At 46.6% G+C, this 15,619-nt stretch overlaps 1 protein-coding gene across 2 annotated transcripts in view; it reads right to left on the bottom strand.

Annotated features, from left to right (window-relative positions):
- Positions 1-8,578, bottom strand: part of GNAO1 (G protein subunit alpha o1) — a 140,991-nt gene extending 132,413 nt beyond the window's left edge. For both annotated transcript variants that reach the window (XM_005526322.3, XM_005526321.3), the window contains exons 1-2: positions 8,028-8,578; positions 7,897-7,939 (exon numbers count right to left, since the gene is read on the bottom strand). In XM_005526322.3, the coding sequence (XP_005526379.1) occupies positions 7,897-7,939; positions 8,028-8,145 (161 nt within the window). In that variant the 5' untranslated portion in view covers positions 8,146-8,578. The remainder of the gene's footprint in view (positions 1-7,896; positions 7,940-8,027) is intronic.
- Positions 8,579-15,619: the final 7,041 nt, after the last annotated feature.

A 15,619-nucleotide genomic window follows, 5' to 3' on the forward strand; every position in this document is an offset into this window, starting at 1 on the left:
GAGCTTTGGGCTTTGTCAGAGATCACACCTCAAAGCACTTAGTAGGATCAGCATCTCCCAACCTTTTCCCATAAGCAACTCCTGCAACATGAACCAGCAGAATTTCTGCTGAAAGACTGCACAAGTTATCCTGTAACAAATAGAACGGATGATAAATTGTCTTTGGCTCCTGAGGACACAACACTCCACAGATGGGCCTGATGGGGAGAGGAGGGTTATTAACAGCAATGACCCAAACTCTGTATTGCAGGAGGGCATGTGTTACCCGTCCCTCTTGTCTCTCTCTCAAGCTAGTGTATTCCTTTGTTTTAAGCTTACAGATTTTATACTCAGATAAAAGGTTTGATGATGAACCAAAATAATTTTTGGTGACCAAGCAAAACAGGACATGTCTGAGAATAAAGAAAAACAAAGTAAATTCAGCTCTCCCTTCTGAAGGCATTCCTCAGTTCTTTCTCAACATGAAAGTTGGGGAGAGTAAGCATTTTTATTGGTAAGTTAAGAAATGCCTCCATCTTTTATTCTAATATCGCATTAAGTACACAATGATTGAGTTTTGGATTAAACTTTTTTTTTCTCCTTTTTTCTCAGCACTAGAAAATCATCAGTTCCTTTGCTTTGTGTTACTCAGTAACATTTTGCCTTTTGCCTTTTCTGATTTTAGGCAGATTCCTAAGAGCATCTTATAATCAGGACTGTAGTCCTCCAACCTCCCTTACATCTGTCATTTCCCTGAATGGTCTTAAAAATAAAATGAGAATGATTCAACTAACAGTTTAGGGAGATTTTTACATTAGGCAGAGCATTTTTTCAGCATTAGAAAAAATGTGGCAGAAATCATTAGTATTGAATAAAAGAAAAAAAAATTAAGGCAAGAAAAATGGCTGTAGGTTTAATGTGCCAATGCCTTCCAGATCTTTTTGTTTCCTGGTTTTGGTTTTGTGATTAAAACTTAGCAACATCCAGGATCCCACCAAGTGTCATGCAAACATATGAAATTCATTGCATCTCATAAAACCTACAGATTGAACAGATATCATCTTCAGTGTAGGAAGAACTTGGCCCAAAGTCCAGTGAGCTCAAAGAGAGGATTTGGGTCAGTAGCATTCAAATTGATTTGAATACAGTGAGGTTGCTGGTTTCAATATTGCCAATGCTAAAAGGCATCAGGCTTCAAAAGTAACCAAGCAATTGAAATGTATTTGGTTTCCTCACCTTCATTTGGGATGTTTTTTATTTTGCTCCAAATTATTTAGTCCACAGGCTAGAATAAGGTAATTTATTTTTTAACTTTTCTCTGTATTGAGGAGAGCTGGAAGTTTTCTTCCAGAAACAAAATACACATCTAAGCAAAGACCACCTGAAACCAGAGCTGATCCAATCATCGTGTAAGTCCAGGCTCCATAGAAGTAATTTCAGGCTCTACACAAACAACAAATATCAGGAGATTTGCAATAGCACCAGGAAGAGTGACTAGACTCTTAAACACCCTATCCACTTGAATTTGAGGTTTTGGCAATTCTCACCTGCTGGAGCTCTTTAAACCAACGTAATAAATAAAGGACCAAATACTGTCTTTCACACCCAGTTGCACTCAGGGTATAACCACGGACTTCAGAGTATAGAGGATGGGTCTGTCTGTGCACTGTGTACAGCTGCTGCCTTGTCAGAAAAGATTTTTGCCTTCTTCACTACCTGAGCAGGAGTTTGCAAAATGAGCTCTTGGACCCTGCCCTTGCATCATGCTTTCTGGCTGCATATCCACCAGCTTCAGCACTCAGTTGTGATTTTGTATCCTGCAGATCCAAGAGAAACCAAGGGAACTTGATACTTGCAGAGGCAGGCTGTAACTCTGAAAGGGGACTGAAGAAAACTAGGCAATTAGGAGTGTGCGAGATATTCCTGACTGCCTGGCTCTTACTCTCCAGCAACCTGCTCCTGTCTTGGCCATCACTGAAACACTTCTTCATTTCACTCTTTCTCTTGACCACATCAAACAGAAGAGCCAAACAGTGCCTTGACCTCCGTTATTTGTCTTTTTTTCATTTTTCACCCATTTTGATTATCTTCCCTGTAATCCCCAGGTAAGCACCCTGGAGAACTCACATCGGGTATGAAGTTGTATGCCAGACAAATGGGAAAGGACAGACTGAAGAGGAAAACCACAACCTTCTTTCATTTGTTGTCTAATTCATTTGTCAATCTAATGTCTCTTACAACTTCTGGGTTAGCCGAACCATAAAACAAAACAGATCCTTGGTTACATTTGTGCAGCAGATTTGTCTCTTTCTTCTGAGCTCATTAAAACAACTGCTTTCATCTCATTAGATTGCTAAAACAGTTCCAACAGGACTAGATGTGTCATGTCAGAATATGACAGGCAAATTTCTTTTAAGGTTTTAAAAATGGGTTGGAAGAGAAGAAGCTATGCAATTCACTGTTGTCACTGAAAGATATTTTTACTTTTATGAGTCCCTAAAACAAGAAACAAATTATGAACTGTCAAGGAAAAAGAAAAAACACAAACCCAAAACGTATTCCATCTTGCCTTCTAATATTGTTACTGCTTTTCTCTGAAATCTCTCAGTCTAATAACAAGAACCTTAAATATAAAAGAAGGAACTATGGTTGTTAATGTTTTGTCACAATTAAAAATCCAAGAGAAGGGAAATAAATACTGAAAACATGATTACCTTTGCAAGTACAAGCCAAAATGAACAGCCTCACTTTTCAATGTTCCCACGTCTTATTCTTCTTGCCTGGTTCAGGGGCAATCTCCCTGTTCTGTGCCACTGCAGAGTGTGGAACATGACACCCACAGCATCCAGGGATGCAAGAAAGCATCTGTGAAGGTGGGGAAAAAAGTTGCAGCGAGGGGAGAGCCCCCCTCATACAGCAGCCTCCACTAGGATAATCTCTGACACCCTAGCAGGAGACCCTGCCTTGCTCAGGGCAGGTAATGCACTGCTCAGCTGCCATCCCAACACCACAGAGCTGCCCCAGCAGGTTCCAGTGCCAAAACAGCCCCACCAGGGCCGCCTTTCTGCTGGGATCTGCGTGCCACGTGCACGGGGCCAAATCCACACCCAGGGCAAAGTGCACCAGGGCAGTTCCTGGGAGAATGACACAACTTCACGGGGAAGGCTGCAGCTCTTTCCCCTGCTTATTAAAACCCAGTTCAAATACTGCTCAGGTGCAGCCTGTCACTGCCCTACTTTGGGCTTTAGATCACAGATTTCCTGGAAAATAGCAGGAGACAAGTAAGGATGGGGATGGCTCGGCCTGACCTGGTGCTCTAGTGAGGTTCGTGCCTCTGGGTTACCAGCTCACACCACACTCAAACAGTTCCCAGGTGGAAGTAGAGCTGAGTGGGGCTCTGCACCCAGTGCCACAGGGCAGAACTGTGCTGGGGAGTGGGACAGACCATGAAGATGAAGTTTGCAGCCCTGTCCCTGGGAAGATGCTGCAGAGGCGAAGCAACTCTGCACTGTTAGCCCCTGTGGGGTGAAGTATTCCTGGGGGAAGGGGCTGCAAGTGTGAAATCACTATGGATTTCAGACACAGACATGCAGCAAAGAGCACTCAAGTGGGTGTTCACAACACATTTCATTTCAAAGGCATTTGGCATCAAATTGCTGTAAAACCAGTGGGCGGGGACTGCTTCTCACTGAAGAAGTTCATTAGATTATAAGTAATTTGGTTATAGAGAGAGCAAATAGAACCTGGGGCTGTTTTGAGGGGCTTTTTGAAAAAGGTCAGAACAATATATCAGCCGGCTGTTGGGACTGATGGCTGTTGGGGAGAAGATAGTAGATATTTCAAGATGAGCACTGTACACTAGTGTATTTTTCTCCTGATTGTATATTTCCATCCTTCTCATATTTAACATAAAAACATTTTGTGAAAACTGGCACAGCAGAGAAGCCTATCAACTGAGTTACTACCAGCACTTCTGGTGAAGTAGCACACAGCTGCTCTGGAGGACAGGGTTGGAAGCTCCGGCATCTTGTGAAAAGGAGCTGGACCCAGTTCTCTGCACCCAGCTCAGCAGGGGACGGAAGCTGTTGCTTCTGCAAAAGCAAAATCCAAAACCATATCCCAAGCCCCAAGATTTTTCCTGTGGGCATTCCTCTGGAATGCCAAACCTATTGCTAACATCTCGTTTGGGAAGGTGAAATATTGCCCTGGCTCACCATCCAGAATGGTGGCTGCTGAGCAGGGGGCAGGACCTTGTTTTTGAAGCCATGCCAGCTAACTCAGCCTCTCTGTGTAAGCATGATTAAACACTGAATTCCCTGGAAGCCTTGTGCTGATGGCAGCGGATGGTGTCCCCACCCAAGCAGTCCAACCCTGCTCACCACTGGACCGTTGCATGGATTTAAATGTCCTGCTAAGCAGTGAGGGATGGAGATATGCTCGGTGTCCTGCTCCACTGGGGCTTTTGATGAACAAGCACATTCACCAGAGTTTTAAGTCCCCACAAAAATATCCTAGAATAAATCAGTCTCAATTACAGAAAAGAAGATTGTAAGTTCCAAATTCTGCATGTGTTTGACATTTATTTGAATATATAAGATCTAAAAAATGTTAACACCCATTGCACTCCTACATCATGAATTTACTGTTAGGCTGGTGTGAATGGAAGATGAATTCCTCTTGTCTGGTAACTCTCACCTTCTAGCATGGATTTTAAAGGAAAGCCCCAGCTTTGCTTGGTTACAGTTGGTTTTTAGATTAAGCTGAGTGAAACAGAATCTGGTCACAGCCTGATTCTGAATGCTGTGGCACACTCTGGAGTCTCATTGGCTTGCATGGCAAAACCATGCCTTTCAGGACTGTTCCTCTGACTAGCTTGGCTCTGACCATTCATTTTGAATCATGGGTAAAAGTATTGGGATTGCAGGACTGGTTGTGAAAAAATACAGCAAAATTAATCAACCAAGGTAAAGTAGTCAAAGTGCAAGGCTTAAGGGTGTGAAAACAACCATGGGTGCTAACAAAAGTGTCATTCCTAGCCTGTGCTGCCACTGTTTGAGATGTATATTCCAGACTCCTGTTCCACCTGTCATCCACCAGTATCTTTTTTGCTTGATAACCCCCACTCACCAGCTAAAAGGTATTTCCATATATTTTACTAAAAAATCCTGAATTAAATTTACAAATACTTATCTCCATCCTGGCTACACTCTCAAATTACTGTAATTTATACTTCTCCTGCTGCCTAACATTTCAAGGATTAACTGGGCAGTGTGTAACCTCTTCTAGTCCTATGTAACAGTCTGCTCTCTGTTCCTTTGTCTTAGCATTCTCCAATCTGTCTATAGATTCCTGTGCTTGTTTTCAAGGCAATATCCAAGTGTGAAGCTGCTTTAGCCATTCATGAGAATGAGATTTATTATCTAGAAGCACACCAATAATACCATATTAAAAAAAAAAGCAGTCTCTTTCATCAAAATCTAATGAACATGCGATTTAATCTTTATTAAGAATTCATTAGGTTCTCAGCAAGCCTGTCTAATGGAGCTTGACCAGGTGAAATGCTAATGCCTACATTATATTTAAATTAATTTTCAGCAATGTTAGTTTCCCCGCGTTGTTCTCTGCACATTGCTCTCCCTGGTGCCCGCGGCTGTGTGGCTCTCTCCAGATGCTGCTGCCGTGCTCATAGCAACACCGCTGTCCCCACCCCAGCCTCCGCACACTTCACTGGAGTTTCCACACTCACGGATGCCTCCCAATTTCCAACACTACAAGTCTATCCACCATAGCAGTTTCCTTGACATTGTCATATCAGGTACAAAGCTGCAAGTCTAGCATGCCTTGCTATAGTCCTTCTAATGAAATGTGTGTGTGTACATATATACGTATATACACACACACATATATATATATATATACAAAATAGGTATATTTCAGTCCTCAATATACCCATCTAGTCCAGCAAACAGGTTATTATGTTGATGTGATTTGCTTCAAAAAACAAGAGCTCTGCTCTTTGGAAAACAAGAGTGATTGTAAGCTTATTGTGTAGCCAGTGTGGTCACTGCCTTCCCCCCTGCCTATGGGCTCTACGTGTGCACTCCACTGTTGTAGTTACTACAGCCTCTCCCTTCAACCAAAACCCATCGCCCGCCATTCCAGCATGCTTCTGCAAAAGCAATTCCTAGAGATTAAATAATTTATTGGTGTTCATCTGCAGCGACATGTCTCCTGATCCACCTTTTGCACACAAACAAGAGCAAACCAAACCCACCCCACTCCAGACCCAAATCAAACTGTGGGGGTGAAAGGGTGGAAAGCCCCCTTTCAAACAGTGAACAGGAATAATCAGAGCCTTTACAGAACCAGGGTATACAAACGTCAGTGGGGAAAGCCACGGACACCACTGTCTCCTGACAGTGAGACCTCCCAGCCCCGTAACGCCTTGGGAAAAGCACTGCCTCAGGCAGGGATGATGGTTTCATTGAACCCCCGAGGGGTGGGCACAACGGCCACGTAGTTGATACAGAAATATCCGGGTCACCCGCCAAGCCACCCTGCCTGCCGGAGAGCTGGGCTGAAGGCCCAGATCTGCCCCCGTGGTGCACGCACATGCACACGCACATTCACACACACACACTCACATAAACACACACTCACACACACGCACACTCACACTCGCACATTCACACGCACGCACGCTCGCACCACACCCGGGGCGGCTACGGGAGCTCAGGGCAGCAGCCTGCGAGGGGCGCGGGCCCCTTTGGTTATTCCAGAGCCCCTGAGGCTTCTCCCCGGCCCCTCCGGAGGCAGCCGAACGCGGCGCGGCCGCTGCCGGGAGGAGCCGCGCGGTGCCGGAGGGGCCCCGGTGCCGCAGGTTCGAGCCCCCGCCGGGCGCTGTCCAGCGCGAACCGCCTGAACGCCGCGCCGGGACCCGCCCGTCGGCCCGCGCAGCTCCGGATCCCAGCGCCGGGACCCGCACGCCGCTCCCCGCGTCCCATTCACACCCATCTTTAAGGCTCTTCCCCTCGCTGAGCAATCCCGGTCCCGGGGGGGGGCCCCTCCCAGCCACGGATCCCTCTGCAAGCACCAGCATCGCAAAGCGGCAACTGCTCCCAGCTGAAATCCAGACCCTGAACCAGCGCCCAGGCTCGTTCCGTGATGGCGCCCGCCTCCATCCAGCCCGTCATGTTTGTAGCGGTGGGAGGACGGGGTATTTCATTGTATTTTAATTAAAAAACATAAAAAATGGGTGGGGGCAGAATAGTCGCACCACGGGTGTACCTCCACCCCTATTAGCCTTCCCTGCACCTGCTTTCCTACGGGGTGCATTTACACGAGCCACGGGGATGCTTGGAAGAGACCTTTGAAAAGAGGGGCTTTTCACTGCTGTTTATTACACGGTTTCATCTAATTAAACACAGGAAGAGGGTGTGGAAAGCCCCAGCGAGGAGCAGCGCCTAGTACCATAGGGAGACCCGGATCCCAGAGCAGCAGAGGTTTGAATGAGATGAGTGGCCAAGCTCGTCGTTCATTAATTAAAAGGAGAAGGTACAAGCTCAATAAAAGGGGCTTTCAGTGATAGGGAGCCTTGGTTTAAATCCGCAGAGCCGGCAGATAACACCTCGACATTAAGCTTAACTGACAGCGGTTCGCTTCACGGGGACATCTGCGCGGAGGGGGAAGGTGGGCTGCCGGCCTCACTTCACCGCCGCCGGGGGCGAGGCCGCGGGGCGACGCTTCAGCACCAGCGGGCCCTGGACAGCGCCGGGAGCGGCGGCGGCCCCGCCGCGCTGGGCCTGCGCGGGCCCCTCAGGTAAACATGGCGCCCGCGGCCCTCGCTCACCTCCGCGAGCCCCCGCCCCGCTCTCCCGCTCCGCACCGCCGCTCACTCGCTCCCCCCGCGGGACTTACTTCATTTGCTTCACGATGGTGCTTTTTCCCGACTCTCCGGCTCCTGTTGGAAGAGAGATCAGGTGGGATAAGCGCGGGGGGAAAGGAGGAGGAGGAGGGGGGCGATGGGGGGGCGACCGGCGGGTTCTCACCGAGCAGGAGGAGTTTCACATCTTTGGCCGCGCTGATCCCGTCTTCCTTCAGGTTCTTCTCGATGGCCTTGCTCCGCTCCAGGGCGGCTCTTTCCTCAGCACTCAGGGTACATCCCATGGCGGCGATGAAAATTAAAAAAAAAAAAAAATTAAAAAAAAAAAAAAAAGGGGGGGAGGGGGGATGCAGCCCCCGCCGCCTCGGCTGGCTCCCGCGGGCAGAGAGGAGGAGGCGGCCGGGGGGGCAATAAAAGAATTAAAGCAAATGGCCGTGAGGCTCCGGGTAGCGCAGCGCCTCCGCGGCGGGGCTCCCGGCTCCCTCCTGCCCCTCTCTCCCCGCGCCCGAGCGCTCAGTGCATCCAGCGGGGCTGCAGCGGGCACGGCGAGCTCTTCCCGGCCGGGAGGCGGAGGCGGAGGCGGGGGAGGAGGTGGAGGAGAAGGAGGAGGAAGCGGGTTGGCGGCGGGGGAGAGTCCGTCCCTCTCCCGTGCTCCCGGCTGTCGCTGTCCCCTCCTCGGCGGGCGGCGGCGGAGCCGAATGGAGGCGCGGGAGCGGCGGCGGGCGGGCGGGCGGGAGGGAGGAGGGAGCGCGGGGGCGCGCCGGGCTGCGCGCTCCCGCCGGCCTCGCCCGTGACGCCCGCGGCTCGCGCATGCTCGGGGCGGCCCCACCCGGCCCCGGGCCCGCTCCCGCTGCCCGCGGCGGGGCCCCTCGCCCGGCACGGACGGAGGCTGAGGTCCCGGTGCCTGTCCCCTCGGCCCGCGCTCCTGCGTCTTTCCCCGGACGGGAGAGTCCCTGGCTCGGGCTGCTGTCCCCCGTTCCCAGTGACTCAGAGCTGGGGTCTGCCTTGGTGGAGGGTCTAGAGGGGAAGGCGTACGAGGAGCGGCTGAGGGCGCTTGGCTTGCTCAGCGTGGAGAAGAGACTGAGGACAGAGCTCATCGTGGGCTGCAGCTGCCTCAGGAGGGGCAGTGGAGGGGCAGCACCGATCTCTTCTTGCTGTGACAGGACCCGAGGGAAGAGCTGGAGTTCTGCCGGGGGATAATTAGGTTGGATATTAGGAAAAGGTTCTTCACCCAGAGCGTGCTTGAGCTCTGGAACAGTCTCCCCAGGGCAGTGATCACAGCACCAAGCCTGACTTCAAGATTTCAAGAAGCATTTTGTCAAGGCTTCCAGGCACGGGTTGTGACTTTTGGGGATGTCCTGTTCAGGGCTAGGAGTTGGACTCGGTGATCCTTGAGGGTCGCTTCCATCTCAGGACATGCCACGATTCTGTGGTCTGGCCCAGCAGTGCAGAGCTGAGTGACAGGGAATGGGACAGCGGTGTGTGTCTGTGGGCACTGGGCTCCCCGGGCACTGCCCTGGGCACTGTGGAGGCCCTGGCTCCCCATGTGCCCTGAGAGTCCTCCACAACTCCTGCACCCACACCCTGCACCTGCCCCCAGCTCACAATGCCATGTTTGTGACCAGACCTGCAAGGAGCCCTTTGGGAGCTCCTCACTGTTCAGGCACTTTAATCAACACTTGCAACGTGAATCGTTTACACGCTCCATGCAAAGCATCGGGTTTCACCACCATGTTGGATTATGTTTTCCATCAGTGTAATTAACAGATGGTTTGGGTTTTTGTGTTGCAGTGCGGTCACAGACCTCACCAGATGACCTGCCTTCTTTTTCATAACCATTCCATGACATCTAACAGTGATTTAAGAATTCTGGTGAATTAAAGTCCCACAATTTTCCTGGCAGGTTTTGCCATTTCACAAGGTTGGAAAAGAGAGAAGAAAGCAACTGTCAACGGCGAAAATAAAATAAATAGAACTTTGTTTAAAATGCTTCCGTACAGACCCAGACAAGTCACAATATATTCAATTTTAATCCATAACATTGATTGGTATGTGACAATCTAGCTATTAAAAGAGCTAGATAGTAAAGAAGAAAGTGTTGAGCACAGTGAGGTAAAATCAAACTAAAGTGAAGACAGTGAAGGATTGCTACCTGATCCATGGAAAGAATACCCACCATTTCAGTAAACAAGAAATCTGCAAAGCGAGGTTTGGTTGTTCAGAAGTAGATGTGAATGCTGAGGCTGCTGATTTTGCCTCTAAAAGCCACTCCACCTCTCTGCCAAAAAGCACCCAGCTACAGGAGGTTTGACAGGCACATCCCTGTGCTGTGGTAAGGAAATGCCGGGCTGCTCCACAGGGGCTCGAGGAAGGCAGGGGGCTGCTGTTCATGCCGTTGGGTGTGGGTGACCATGTGCTTACACTGTGCTGCTTTTCCACTTAGGACCTCTGATTGCTTCCTCCTCCATCTTACCTGCTGTCCTGAGTTCACCCGATCCCATATTCAGGACCATTTCCTTAGAGGTACCAATATAATTTCTAATAGCACTTAGAGTATTTTAAGCATGAAGATGTTGGCACTTTTCTTCCAGACAACCATCATCTCCTCCCAGTGCTGTTTCCAATTCCTTCTTCCTCACAGAACATATTCTTCCCATTTTCCCTCCTCACCTCTGAAACGAAAGGGAAAAACAGGACGTGAGATGAAGAAGGGGCATGAAAGAAAAGCAGACTAAAGAAAGCAAAAGGTAACGCAGTGTATTCAAGGACCAGTCATATTTACAACACATTTGTTAGCTAATAGGTGCAGTATATTTGAATTTTGGGTAATTTATTTCTGGAAGCTCAGGGGACTGAAATGGACAATCAAGCCTACAGCATGTGTTCAGCAGGGGATAAATGGAGATGGGTGCGGTTACAGAGCAGTTCCTGCTCTTTCATATTCGCACAAATCTCATGTGTAAAATCAATAGGATCAGAATTTCAATCAATAAGTTTCATTTCAATGGTTCTAGCCAGAGGGAATTATGAAAAGTGCCGTATAGAAAAAACACAATGAAGAAATCCAGAGGCAGTGTCCTCATGAGATTGCTGCATTTTCTTCCCATCTCCTCCAGCAGCTTGCCAGCCTTGGACTCATATTGGGAAACTCTCCAAGGGTTTTACTAAGAGAATTAGTCTTTTGTATCAGCCTCTGGCTACTCGTTATCTGACAAATTTGTAGCCCGAGCCTCCTGCTATGGAGAAAATTATTTCTCTTCTTCTTGACCAGTGTGGAGTCTGCAGTCAGCCCTTTGTCCCATGAACATCCCCCTTGCTACACAATAATCTACTAATTTCTTTCTTAAGGCAAAATCAGAAATTGGCAAGTCTTCTCCTTGCTCTCTCAGCTCTCAGAAAAATTCAGGGGAGCAGCTGTGAAATTGAGCCATTTCTGAGCCATTTTTTTTGCTGCTGCTAACTGAGCAGAGCTGGTGGAAATGTTTCTTTTGAAATTTTCTTAGAGGGAAATTTCATTTTTAAAAAGTATCTGCTTATTCATGGCAGATGAATTTCAAGAACCTGAAAGAAAAAAGATTGCCTCCTCCACCAAACAAAATGCATTCCAGCCTACTTGGCTTTTGAGATAAATATATTGGGTTTTGTTGCTGAAAAAGATGTTTCCCTTTTTCAGGAACTGACAGAAGTCCTCTTTTAATAAAAAGTGGTTGCTGGTAGTAACAACTTCAGATGAAAATAGGCTTCATTTTTTTCCCCTTGTAAATGAGACAACCTATCCATTAAAGGTGGAGAGGAGGAACTTTCTGGCTATTCCTGCAATTAAACTATTTCATCAAGGTGCAAGGTTCATAAAGAACACACTTGTTTCTGCTCAGACTGCTCTCTTCCAAATATAAGAGTCAGCAGTGTATTTTAAGCAAAAGTCTTTATTCTCCTGTATCTGATCCGTGCCTCAGCAAAACCCAGCTTCTTTCTGCAATCAGTTTTCAAACATTGTGCTAGAAAAGTTAATCAGATAGTAATTTCTTTAAGAAGTGAAGGATGGTAACAGAACTGATGGATGCCATTGAAAAAGATTGTGCCAAAGTGATGTTGCGGGGTAGATGACAACTTTATGATTTCATATGTGTTGTCTTATCATGAGCACTTCCACACTGGGGAGAGATGAGCCCTCCAGCATACATCACCATCCTGGGCTCTGCTACCCAGCTCAAGGGTTTGTAGAGTGCTCTGGCTTTCTTCCTAGAATCGCAGAACAGTTTGGGATGGAAGGGACCTTTCAAAGCCATCTAGTCCAACCTCTCCCCAGTGAGCAGGGACGACTTCAATAGGACCACGTTTCTCAGAGCCCTCCCCAATATTGCCTTGAATGTTTTCAGTAATGGAGCATTCATCACCTCTCTGGGAACCTGCAATGTTTTACCCACCTCAAAACCAAACATTTCTTCCTTATATCTAATTTAAATCTACCCTCTTCTAGTGTAAAATCATGACTCCTTTTCTCATCGCAACAGATCTTACTGAAATGTTTCTTCCCACAGCTGGCTAGGAGGTAGTAAAGAGGGGTGAGAAAACTCTTCCATGGGCCTTGAGAAAGTCTCATAGCTACCACAACACCACCACAGCTGAGGTTGCAATAGTATTGGAGGGAATACCACATTAGTTCCATCCCCGTAATTAGTTGATATTGCGGGATCAGCACGTCCTCAGAGAACTGGTGGGTGGTATGAGGAGGGAGTGGGGCAAGCCCAGAGTGATGTGACTGTAGGAGGAAAGCTGCAAAGCTTTGCAGCTTGTCTTTCTCCCCCTACTTCAGGATTGTTCTGTCCAATCTATAATCTTCTCTTCCTTCAGTGTGGTTTTAATGTACATGCTAATGGAACGGCCACCAATCCCACAGAGAGATAGTGATGCATTCTAGCAGATCTCACCATTAGGAAGTTTTCCCCGGATATTCAGCTTAATTTTTCATTCTTTAAATTGATGTCAATTACCCCCCAGCTAAACCTAGTTATGCAGTGGAAGACAGGTTTAAAATACTGCATGATCTCACTAAATTGGAGAAATGGACAGAAATCAATACAATGAGAGGCAATAAGGACACCCATAAAGGTTAAGTGGTTGATGGAGGAAGGATTAATGAAATGCACAGATACTAGGTTAAATTGCAAATATCCTTACTTCACTCTTACTCACTCTATACCCCATGAATATGTTCTACTCCAGCAAATTAAATGAGGAAGCACCTTAGAATTTGACTAGCAATTTGGAGAAGTAGAGATGAGTATTAAGGGAAGAGATGGTCTAGGGTGGATTTATTATGTGGAAATTTGGCTATAAGACAAGAATGAGACACTAAGAGTAAAAAAAAAAGTGACCTGTCAATAATAATATGACCTGCAATATAATTGGTGTCAAGAAGTAAGTTGGACAGCCTGCTGAAGTCTAGAGAAATGCTGAAAAACCTACTTTTGTTGTTAGTTTTTCATGTTTGTCTGGGTGGACAATGATAGCCACAGTACCTGGGAGTCACTGACAGCTCCTGTCTTGGAACTAGGTGAAGTTTTTGGGCTAGGGCTTATGAGGTTAACACATTTGCATGGCAGACAGATACAACAGCTTGTCTTCAAAGTACTTGGAACTAACCTTAGAAAGTTTTCTGATCAGGTCTGTCATGCCACAGAGGGGAGAACGGGATGTATTCTGGGGAAAGTAACAAATGGCAGAGAGAAGATTTGCAGGGGAAGCTGAGGAGAACTGCATGTACCAGGGCTGGAGGAGGTCCTTGGGCTGGTCTGTCTACCAGTCCCAGAAGACAGCGGCTGAATTAAAGCACTGCTCAGTACTGTGGTTCAAACCAACGATTTCCTGAGAATCTACACCAGTTTCTGCACAAAAAAGTTTTTTAGATTAAATATTAAATTAAGGTTTCTACTACTTATTGTGAAAATACATTTATTGTGTGCCCTGAAACAGGACATTACCTAAGTTTGCAGAGGGTCCCAAGTTATGGTTTCTTAAAGTGAGAAAGAACTTGTCAATAACCCTTAATGTGGTGTGAGCTTCTCTCTTTTCTGCAATGACTTTCGGCTCCTGTCTCTAAGGTGTTTTTGCAGTGTCAATGTTTTCCATTTTCTGGTGGTTCAGGGACACATGGTGGTTAAAAGGCTTTTAGGCCTACAAAAAAAATTAGAAGCAAAATTATTAACTCTTTTGCTGCTGATTATTGAGAGGAAATCAGTACAGATTCCCTCATGGGTATTTTCATTGCTGGGGACAGGTTTTCATAATGATGAGATGTTTTCTTCCCCTTCATCTGATCCAATTTCTGCCTGCATGGTAGTGCAGATATTTGTACTTTGATGGTGATGGGAGAATCTAATGGAACAGGACTGAAAGTGGGGAAGAAGTTGACATCTATCCACTTTCCACAGTAAGAAATACACAATAGCATGGCTGATTCAGCAGGTGCACCAGTAACCTTGAAAAGCCACAAAACTGAAGCTATGCAATGTTGTCCTTCAGGCAAGGGTGAAATGGTGCCAAAAATGAGACAGGGTAGCTGACCTTGGCTTGGAGCTTAATGACGACAAGGATCCGTCAGCCCTTTACTATTCCTATTTCCACAACATCAAGGGTGATGATTTAGTAGGAAATAAATTATTCCAGCCACAATCCAGGAGTGCTGGTTAGAGGCAAAATCTTGATTACTCTCTGTAGGAGAATCAGTCATTTCTTGGTCTTGGTAAAACTGAGCTTAACCTTCTGCATTAAGAATTCAAGCTCAGACATGCAACTGATTGCACGCAAGTGTTATTTCATTCAGCTACTGTCATCAGATGCAAGACTTGGATAGACAATTAAAACAGCTCCATTTACAGCACTTCAGGAACATTCCTGTTTTTATATAAATGCTATCCAGGAACCTTGCAGCTCTCATTCACACAAGTAGTCCTGATGAGTGATCTCACTGAGGAATGCTAATTCAGTCCCTGAAAATCTTGTCTTCAGTCTTCAGTCCTTGTGAATCTTGTAAGTATCAGTGTATACTTACAAGATTCACAGCTCTCAGAAGCTGACTCCAAGTACAAATATACCATTACATACAACTCCTGCACTTTTTCTCTGCAAAATTTTTCTCTTGATTATTTTTTTTACGGAATTATCATTGTTTTTCTCTATCAGAAATATCTGTTAAAATATTAAGAGAAGCGTCTGCTCTACCAAGCATTGTTTCAATGTTATGCAGTGCTTCCTGATTCTAAGTACTGATGTGATTCACAAAGGCTGGCTTTAGCTGTCAGAGGCTGTAATCAGTGGAGGAAAAGAGACACTCCTCTGGAGGATGAATAACAGAAATCATCTCTTACCTCTGATTTTGAAGAGAGCCTACAGACTGGCTGTCCTTGGCTGAAGCTAACCTTTATGAGCATCCCTCACAATGCCCTAAGACAAGGACTTGCTTTCATTGGGAGGGGATTTGGGAGAACAAATTCTGCAGATGCAGAACAGGCAGTGGTATTCTGAGAAGGTCATGTTGGGGGAAATGACATCTCGGGCAAGAATGAAACAGTACCTGAAGCAAACTCTGTATTTGGAGGATCAGTGCACTCAATATCAAAACATTGGCTGGATGCTAAACCTGATCCAGGTTCAAAAAGCAGAAGAAAAAAGTCCTGTAGAAAAGATCCATCAAAGGTTATTAAATACAGAAAATTACTGCCTCTGGCTAAAGTTGTCCCCAGGTGACAGACTGGC

This window comes from Pseudopodoces humilis, chromosome 14, assembly GCF_049639895.1.
Source record: "Pseudopodoces humilis isolate 2021_Gansu_Grassland_sample_001 chromosome 14, ASM4963989v1, whole genome shotgun sequence".
Classification (NCBI taxonomy): Eukaryota; Metazoa; Chordata; class Aves; order Passeriformes; family Paridae; genus Pseudopodoces; species Pseudopodoces humilis.